This window comes from Hydra vulgaris, chromosome 01 (assembly GCF_038396675.1).
Source record: "Hydra vulgaris chromosome 01, alternate assembly HydraT2T_AEP".
In the NCBI taxonomy this organism is placed as follows: Eukaryota; Metazoa; Cnidaria; class Hydrozoa; order Anthoathecata; family Hydridae; genus Hydra; species Hydra vulgaris.
This window is the reverse complement of record NC_088920.1, coordinates 24,916,406-24,928,027: the sequence shown is the minus strand read 5'-3', so window position 1 is coordinate 24,928,027 and position 11,622 is coordinate 24,916,406. Positions and strand designations below refer to the sequence as shown.

Genomic DNA, 11,622 nt, shown 5'->3' with positions numbered 1-11,622 from the left:
AAAAAATGGAGAGTTATCAATAGAAAATTAAATGCACTATTAGATTCGTCAAGTGAGGATGAGAGAGTTGTTGAATAACATTTTATTGACTTTTCTCTTCTTACAGAAAAATCAGCATCGCTTGGTTCTACAACTGTTTCATCTTCATTTGATGACATATATTCAGTAAATAGTGACAATGAATTATTGGAGAATATAAGTATGTCAGACAATATTTTTTTATGCGATAATGCTTACTTAACTGATGATTATTATCCGAACAGTAGTGAATCTGATAGTAACAATATAGATTGTTACAGGAGTGATGATTCTAATGAGGGTGAAATGTCATCATTAGATAAAAAGCTTGCTCAATGTGCAACTAGAAATTGTTGGACTCGTTCATCTGTTAATGAACTTTTATCTATCCTTTGTGAAAACGGTCATCCTCGATTATGCATATTATGGAATATTTAAAGGAATTAAAAGTGTTCTAAGTAAAAAAAATGTTCTTGGTAATATTATCAAGTTGTCAATAAATATTGATGGAATTCCTCTTTTTAAATCATCAAGTATGCAGATGTGGCCAATTCTTGCATGCTTTTATAATTCTGATATATTTGTTATTGCTATCTTTTATGGTGATCATAAATCAGACAATGTTAATGAATATTTGTTTGATTTTGTTAACGAATGGAATGAGTTAAGGCACACTGGAGTTATGTTCAATGGAGACCAGATAAGCATAGAGATTAAATCTTTTGTTTGTGATGCACCTTCTAGAGCCTTTTTAAAGTGTATAGTCCCTCATTCTGGTTATTATTCCTGCAAAAGGTGCATTATTTATGGAACACATGAAGGAAGAGTGGTATTTAATGAAGATGAACATTATTAATTGAGAGATAAAAATTACTTTTGAACAGTTTGGATATCACAATAATCATCAATGATCAATGTCTCCTTTAACTGGAATTGGAATTGATTGCATTTGTTCTTTCACACTAGATTACATGCATCTTGTATGTTTAGGTGTAATGTGTCGCATCTTAAATTATCTGAAAAAAGGACTAGGTGGGAAAATATCTGCTACTCAAATTTCAGAGGTACCTTAGGTATTGGTGAGTAATAATGGATGTATACCAAGTGGGTTTACTCGGCAACCTAAAAATTTAAATGCCTTGGATAGATGAAAAGCAAGAGATTTTCGACAATTTTAAATATATACTGGTCCAGTTGCATTAAGAGGTATAGTATCAAAGAAGTTGTATGAACATTTTTTGGTCCTAAGTATTGCAATGACCATATTATTAGAAGACGATGACCATCTACGTGTTCCATATTTAGATTATGCAAGTGATTTACTAAAGTATTTTGTGAATGAAGCTAAACATATATATGGCAATACATTTACAGTCTATAATGTGCATAATCTTTTGCACTTAGTTGACGATTCTCGTAATCATTCATGTTCTCTTAACATAATATCATGTTTTCCTTTTAAGAACTTTCTTTAAAGAATAAAAAGAAACATACGGAATTCTTCCAATTCAGTGTCTCAAGTTTCAAAATGACAATCTGATTATCAACATTATTATTGAAAATTACCTAAAAAAAACTTTAGAAACTAAAATTTCAACTAACAGAAAAGATAGTTGTTTTTTGCTCCACAACTCTACTATTGCTTTTATAAAGGCTAAGAACAATGATGGTACCTTTCAATGTAATGTTATTGTTACTAAATATTTAGAATATGTCTTTGATACTCCAGCTCCATCAATGCAGTTTAATATATCATTGTATCATTGTTTCGCACCAAACATTTTAATAAAGCTGTCCAAAGAACATTAAGTTGTGCAGATATCTAAGGAAATGTCTTTGTTTGAATGAAAAAAGAAGTTTATCAATATTTCCATTACTGCACAATGTTGAAAAAACTTAATTTTAGGATTTTTTTGAACTTGAAATGTATTTCTTTAAACAAGCTTATTTATATAAATAATTGGGAGAAAAAGTTCTTTTTATGTTTAGAACTCTTATATATTTGCTTTTTAGTATGATATAAAACTTTTTATGTCTAGAACTCTTTTATATTCGTTTTTATTATGCTATAATTATGACATCATTGCTTCTATTATAGTAAAATAAATATGTCTTGGTGTAGAGCAGTATGGGTGGAAGGGTCAGTTAAAGAAGAACTGACAACCCCTTCAGTGTGGGTTGAAGGAGCTCCAAATGTAAGGCAGTTTTGTGATAGCCTAAAGGTACTAATATTTTAAACGCATGTAAACAACAGTTTATACCTTAGAATGATTGGTTTTGCTTTTCGCTCCTTAAGGAAAAGTGTCGTCATAGTAAGTATTGTGATATTGATATTTTCTCGATCTCATTTATATGTCAATGATCTATTAAATTGGCAATATAAATTTATTTTAATAAATTAAAAATTATATAAATTTTATATATATATATATATATATATACATACATACATACATACATACATACATACATACATACATACATACATACATACATACATATATATAAAATTTAGATGACAGATCAGTAAGTGAAGGTTTTGATTTCACAAGTAATGAATCTGAAGCATCCTCAAATAAGAAAGAAGCTGAAAATCAGAAGATGGCTAAAGCCCAAAGAAAAATTTAATATATATGCTCTATTGTTTAATTGATTTATGTAGTTTGCACTATTTTTATTTTCAAAATTAAATACCATGCATAATTGTAATTTTTTTGTTTATATATATAACAAGCACACACATTTGTTTAGATATAGATATTTATGATTTATATATCTTTTTCTTTATTTAGCTACATGTCCTAAATAAGGTTACGTCACGATCTCCTTTTAATATATCTAATTTATATTTTTACATTTAAAGATGCAAGTTCTGAAACTGAAAGAGCTCATAAAGCTGCATTTAGCAAAAACGAAAAAGCTCTAATATTATTTCCTTTACAAAACCCTGAAGATTCACAATCTCTTGCTATTTCAAAACTTGCTTCAGGTTCTATTCAACCAGCTATAAAATCTTTTACTACAAATACCTACACAGAAGCAGTTTTAATGCCTTCATCTTCAAGCTCTTGTCCTAACTTTACATCACCTACTGTATCTAAAATTCTAATCCTGTCTCCACCAAAGTGTACAGTCTCTCCAAAAACCTCCATGTCTAGATTTCCTCTTCCTGAAGCTAGTAAGTTTTCATTTTTTAATTTTTTTATTTTATTGGATTTTTGAAAAAAATCTAATAAACAAAAGAGTTATTGTGAATTATTATATAAAAATAAGCCATTAAGTTGTTAGTTGTTTTATTGTTAAATTGTTTGTATTCAACCTTAGTTAATTACTATTTTATATGGAAAGATAAAAATGTTAGGAACATAAAATATTTAAACAAATTACATATTGTTAAGACAAGCACTTGTGAATAGTTAAAATACCATAATAATTTTTTTTTTTTGGCAAGAGACTCTTCCGATATGTAACTATAGCCAAACATTTTAATATTTCCTCAGTATTTCTATATTCAATCTGATAATATTTGTCAGAAATGATGCTTATGTGACTGGTATTAACATAATACACATCTATAGGAAAATTTGATGTTTATTTTTAGAGTTCCAATACAAAGTAATTCATTTGCTCACACAAATTCTTTAAGAGCAGTGTAAGATTGGGGCACACTATGAACCGGAACATTCTTCATATCATGTGAAAAAATTTGATGATTTAGAAGAATTTGAAAAGTTTGATAATGAACTTTTTGATGCAGTAAAATTTCAGCTTCTAGTGTATGTATGTATGTATGTATGTATGTATGTATGTATGTATGTATGTATGTATGTATGTATGTATGTATGTATGTATGTATGTATGTATGTATGTATGTATGTATGTATGTATGTATGTATGTATGTATGTATGTATGTATGTATGTATGTATGTATGTATGTATGTATGTATGTATGTATGTATGTATGTATGTATGTATGTATGTATGTATGTATGTATGTATGTATGTATGTATGTATGTATGTATGTATGTATGTATGTATGTATGTATGTATGTATGTATGTATGTATGTATGTATGTATGTATGTATGTATGTATGTATGTATGTATGTATGTATGTATGTATGTATGTATGTATGTATGTATGTATGTATGTATGTATGTATGTATGTATGTATGTATGTATGTATGTATGTATGTATGTATGTCTATGTATGTATGTATGTATGTATGTATGTATGTATGTATGTATGTATGTATGTATGTATGTATGTATGTATGTATGTATGTATGTATGTATGTATGTATGTATGTATGTATGTATGTATGTATGTATGTATGTATGTATGTATGTATGTATGTATGTATGTATGTATGTATGTATGTATGTATGTATGTATGTATGTATGTATGTATGTATGTATGTATGTATGTATGTATGTATGTATGTATGTATGTATGTATGTATGTATGTATGTATGTATGTATGTATGTATGTATGTATGTATGTATGTATGTATGTATGTATGTATGTATGTATGTATGTATGTATGTATGTATGTATGTATGTATGTATGTATGTATGTATGTATGTATGTATGTATGTATGTATGTATGTATGTATGTATGTATGTATGTATGTATGTATGTATGTATGTATGTATGTATGTATGTATGTATGTATGTATGTATGTATGTATGTATGTATGTATGTATGTATGTATGTATGTATGTATGTATGTATGTATGTATGTATGTATGTATGTATGTATGTATGTATGTATGTATGTATGTATGTATGTATGTATGTATGTATGTATGTATGTATGTATGTATGTATGTATGTATGTATGTATGTATGTATGTATGTATGTATGTATGTATGTATGTATGTATGTATGTATGTATGTATGTATGTATGTATGTATGTATGTATGTATGTATGTATGTATGTATGTATGTATGTATGTATGTATGTATGTATGTATGTATGTATGTATGTATGTATGTATGTATGTATGTATGTATGTATGTATGTATGTATGTATGTATGTATGTATGTATGTATGTATGTATGTATGTATGTATGTATGTATGTATGTATGTATGTATGTATGTATGTATGTATGTATGTATGTATGTATGTATGTATGTATGTATGTATGTATGTATGTATGTATGTATGTATGTATGTATGTATGTATGTATGTATGTATGTATGTATGTATGTATGTATGTATGTATGTATGTATGTATGTATGTATGTATGTATGTATGTATGTATGTATGTATGTATGTATGTATGTATGTATGTATGTATGTATGTATGTATGTATGTATGTATGTATGTATGTATGTATGTATGTATGTATGTATGTATGTATGTATGTATGTATGTATGTATGTATGTATGTATGTATGTATGTATGTATGTATGTATGTATGTATGTATGTATGTATGTATGTATGTATGTATGTATGTATGTATGTATGTATGTATGTATGTATGTATGTATGTATGTATGTATGTATGTATGTATGTATGTATGTATGTATGTATGTATGTATGTATGTATGTATGTATGTATGTATGTATGTATGTATGTATGTATGTATGTATGTATGTATGTATGTATGTATGTATGTATGTATGTATGTATGTATGTATGTATGTATGTATGTATGTATGTATGTATGTATGTATGTATGTATGTATGTATGTATGTATGTATGTATGTATGTATGTATGTATGTATGTATGTATGTATGTATGTATGTATGTATGTATGTATGTATGTATGTATGTATGTATGTATGTATGTATGTATGTATGTATGTATGTATGTATGTATGTATGTATGTATGTATGTATGTATGTATGTATGTATGTATGTATGTATGTATGTATGTATGTATGTATGTATGTATGTATGTATGTATGTATGTATGTATGTATGTATGTATGTATGTATGTATGTATGTATGTATGTATGTATGTATGTATGTATGTATGTATGTATGTATGTATGTATGTATGTATGTATGTATGTATGTATGTATGTATGTATGTATGTATGTATGTATGTATGTATGTATGTATGTATGTATGTATGTATGTATGTATGTATGTATGTATGTATGTATGTATGTATGTATGTATGTATGTATGTATGTATGTATGTATGTATGTATGTATGTATGTATGTATGTATGTATGTATGTATGTATGTATGTATGTATGTATGTATGTATGTATGTATGTATGTATGTATGTATGTATGTATGTATGTATGTATGTATGTATGTATGTATGTATGTATGTATGTATGTATGTATGTATGTATGTATGTATGTATGTATGTATGTATGTATGTATGTATGTATGTATGTATGTATGTATGTATGTATGTATGTATGTATGTATGTATGTATGTATGTATGTATGTATGTATGTATGTATGTATGTATGTATGTATGTATGTATGTATGTATGTATGTATGTATGTATGTATGTATGTATGTATGTATGTATGTATGTATGTATGTATGTATGTATGTATGTATGTATGTATGTATGTATGTATGTATGTATGTATGTATGTATGTATGTATGTATGTATGTATGTATGTATGTATGTATGTATGTATGTATGTATGTATGTATGTATGTATGTATGTATGTATGTATGTATGTATGTATGTATGTATGTATGTATGTATGTATGTATGTATGTATGTATGTATGTATGTATGTATGTATGTATGTATGTATGTATGTATGTATGTATGTATGTATGTATGTATGTATGTATGTATGTATGTATGTATGTATGTATGTATGTATGTATGTATGTATGTATGTATGTATGTATGTATGTATGTATGTATGTATGTATGTATGTATGTATGTATGTATGTATGTATGTATGTATGTATGTATGTATGTATGTATGTATGTATGTATGTATGTATGTATGTATGTATGTATGTATGTATGTATGTATGTATGTATGTATGTATGTATGTATGTATGTATGTATGTATGTATGTATGTATGTATGTATGTATGTATGTATGTATGTATGTATGTATGTATGTATGTATGTATGTATGTATGTATGTATGTATGTATGTATGTATGTATGTATGTATGTATGTATGTATGTATGTATGTATGTATGTATGTATGTATGTATGTATGTATGTATGTATGTATGTATGTATGTATGTATGTATGTATGTATGTATGTATGTATGTATGTATGTATGTATGTATGTATGTATGTATGTATGTATGTATGTATGTATGTATGTATGTATGTATGTATGTATGTATGTATGTATGTATGTATGTATGTATGTATGTATGTATGTATGTATGTATGTATGTATGTATGTATGTATGTATGTATGTATGTATGTATGTATGTATGTATGTATGTATGTATGTATGTATGTATGTATGTATGTATGTATGTATGTATGTATGTATGTATGTATGTATGTATGTATGTATGTATGTATGTATGTATGTATGTATGTATGTATGTATGTATGTATGTATGTATGTATGTATGTATGTATGTATGTATGTATGTATGTATGTATGTATGTATGTATGTATGTATGTATGTATGTATGTATGTATGTATGTATGTATGTATGTATGTATGTATGTATGTATGTATGTATGTATGTATGTATGTATGTATGTATGTATGTATGTATGTATGTATGTATGTATGTATGTATGTATGTATGTATGTATGTATGTATGTATGTATGTATGTATGTATGTATGTATGTATGTATGTATGTATGTATGTATGTATGTATGTATGTATGTATGTATGTATGTATGTATGTATGTATGTATGTATGTATGTATGTATGTATGTATGTATGTATGTATGTATGTATGTATGTATGTATGTATGTATGTATGTATGTATGTATGTATGTATGTATGTATGTATGTATGTATGTATGTATGTATGTATGTATGTATGTATGTATGTATGTATGTATGTATGTATGTATGTATGTATGTATGTATGTATGTATGTATGTATGTATGTATGTATGTATGTATGTATGTATGTATGTATGTATGTATGTATGTATGTATGTATGTATGTATGTATGTATGTATGTATGTATGTATGTATGTATGTATGTATGTATGTATGTATGTATGTATGTATGTATGTATGTATGTATGTATGTATGTATGTATGTATGTATGTATGTATGTATGTATGTATGTATGTATGTATGTATGTATGTATGTATGTATGTATGTATGTATGTATGTATGTATGTATGTATGTATGTATGTATGTATGTATGTATGTATGTATGTATGTATGTATGTATGTATGTATGTATGTATGTATGTATGTATGTATGTATGTATGTATGTATGTATGTATGTATGTATGTATGTATGTATGTATGTATGTATGTATGTATGTATGTATGTATGTATGTATGTATGTATGTATGTATGTATGTATGTATGTATGTATGTATGTATGTATGTATGTATGTATGTATGTATGTATGTATGTATGTATGTATGTATGTATGTATGTATGTATGTATGTATGTATGTATGTATACATATATATATGTATACATATATATATATATATATATATATATATATATATATATATACATATATATATATATATATATATATATATATATATATATATATATATATACATATATATACATATATATATATATATATAAGAAAAAGTTCTAATATATGATAATATATGTTATAATAATATATCATATTGATTTAAGAAAAGACAATTAACAATGGTTGTTGGCTGTTCATGTCATGCAAATGTCAAAGCTATCATATTAATGTAAGTTTGTTATATGCTATTCTTTAAAACCTTAAATTATTAAAACCTTTTTTAAAATTTTAGCTATATAAAATTATTTTTTTGCCTTTAAAAAGTTTACTGATACCAGTATTTTATCATTTTTTTTAAAAATAAAATACAAAAACAGGTTTTAGTACAAATTATACAAATGCATTAAGAAACTTTATGTTAAAACAAAATTTTATAATAGGCTTATGACGGATTGTTACAACATGGAGGGTAAACACAAGAAAATTTTAAAGAAGACAAACATAAGAGTAATTATAAGTTTTCACATTTTCACAAGTACGTTGTTTTCACATTTTTAAATGTTTTTATTAATACAAAGAGTCTATTTAATTTTTAGAGAGTATTACCTATTTAATAAAGTTTAAATATATTTAAAAGACACGCACATTTCTTTGGATATATTTGATATCTTAAATTATTAGGCATGTTAATTTGTTCTCATCTTGAAAAAAAATATAATGTTGTTTCAAATATTTTACTTGTTTATGATCAGTTAGTATGTAATAGTTTTACATTTTAGATTCTATGACGAAGTATACTATACACGAAGTGCACCATTCTATTGGCAATATTCTGAAACATGCTCCTGACAGAAAAGATGGTGGTGGTCGTGGTGGTGGAAAAGCTGTTGAAGAGGAAGATTTTTTTCATAATAAATCTTTATGATCCCACATGAGTTGTTTTATTTATTTTTATTTGTGTCAGTCATTTTACATAAGTCAAGAAAAAGAAAAAGTAAAAATTCAAGTAAGGTTCTCCACCCAAAATGTAATACAAGAATGTTTAAATTCAACTTTAGTATTTTTGTTCCAAAATAGGCTCAAAATCTGTTTTTTCTTCGTATAAACGAAAATGTGCAATAAACGATCTTATTGGACATAAGTCCAAAAGATAGTTCATTGCACGTTATCGTTTGGACGTCTGTCAGTATTTCCAATATGAACCAAAATCGTACTTAAATTGTACGTCCAATTTTGACCGAAAATAAACGTCCAATTTGAATATACATTGTACGTTCAGATTTGGACGTCATTCAAGTATTTCCAATCTGAACCAAAATTGATCTAAAATTGTACGTTCCGTCGGGACGTACAATGTATGTACAATCAACATACCCGTGCCCGATGGGAAAGACAGAAATGTTAAAACTAATGCATGAAAAGAAATTTCCCTATGCTTCAAAGTATGCTAAAAAAAGGAATAATTGCTTTTAGTTGAACATACAGCGTACACTTATTGCTGCCATTTTTATAGTTGACAACGAAAAAAAAGTAGTGCAAAAGAAAGTGGAAATCAAAACGGCGTTTTGTCATAGGGAAAAATTTCGCTTCACGCAAATATTTTGTCTTGTGAAAAACGGCCTTAAGAACACCTTAAATTAGCTCCAAAAAATAACAATAAATAAGTAAAAAAACACCGATCTCACAATTAAAACTAATTTTTAGAATATAATGAATAATACCGGTTTTTACATCCATTTAAAACAAGCATGACATCCATTTAAAACAACCATGACATTCATTTAAAACATCGTGCCCATCTATTAAAACAATCTTGACTTTCAATTAAAACATTTAACGCATGCGCAATCTCAACATTCTGTATTATTTAAAACGAAGGTTTTATTTTAATATATATTTTTATTTTTTATTGAATTTTTGAAAATTATTAAAATTGTTTTTTAATTTAAAATAAAATGTTTATTTTCCAAATTTTCTGAACTAAAACACGCTTTTCTAAAGCGTGTCTTAAGTCACAGTGTCACGAAATGACTTTTAATTCAAACCTCTTGTCCCGAGAAAACCCTTTGGAGGTTTAAAAGAACACATGTGTAGAATAACACTAGAGTTGGTTTTGAAATCTTTCATCATCGTCCGAGAAAGAAAAATCAGTTTAAAGTTTTTAATTTTATTGCTCAGAATAAAAATTTTACAAAAAAATAATTTCTTTAAAAAAATCTTGTTCTCTATTATAACATATAAATTTCTTCAACATATAAAGTGTTTGCAACTCTAAACAAAGCAAAACCAAAAAAAACACATACAAACTATTCTTGAAAGACAAACAGTTTTCTACTTTCAGCTTTGAAATTCAAGCTGTGAAAAACATTAATGATTCTAGATACTTATACGAGATTATTCTACTCAATTGATTAAGAAGCAAGCCTTTAATAAACTCTTACATAGCATATGTAATTAAGAACTCAAAATGTCTCTTCCACAAATAGAAATCAAAATAAATGTTTACTGTTAAACTCGATAAAACAGTTTCGAAGTTTTCTGGGATAATCTGGATGGATGGCTGGCCTCTAGAAACGTTGCCAATGAAGACTGAAGTTGTGGTGAAGTGACTCTGTGGCTTGCTCAGAAAAGATGCCCAGAGAGTGGTTGTGGCGATCAATAAACTGTGTCACATGGAAGAAAACAGCATGTGCTTTGGGGGTAACACTTGTGTTTGCAAGGTTGAGATAGGAAGCTTTAAACTCTTCAATAAGCTCACAGTAGTTCTGTTGGAGTGTATTCCCAAAGCAGGCATGAACAACAGCATCAAATTTTCTGAGGGTTTCAATAAATGGAAATGCCAAAAAGCAAGCATACTTCTCTGCAAGTTGTTGAAGTGAGTCAACATTTCTCAAAAGCTTTCTACACTCATTGCCAGCAAATTGTCCTCCATGAAAAGGTTGTTGTTGAATGT

At 26.9% G+C, this 11,622-nt stretch overlaps 1 protein-coding gene across 1 annotated transcript; it reads left to right on the top strand.

Annotated features, from left to right (window-relative positions):
* Nucleotides 1-553: 553 nt before the first annotated feature.
* Nucleotides 554-874, top strand: LOC136074278 (uncharacterized). Its single transcript, XM_065786583.1, has one exon. The coding sequence runs from the start codon at nucleotides 554-556 to the stop codon at nucleotides 872-874; it is 321 nt and encodes a 106-aa protein (XP_065642655.1).
* Nucleotides 875-11,622: the final 10,748 nt, after the last annotated feature.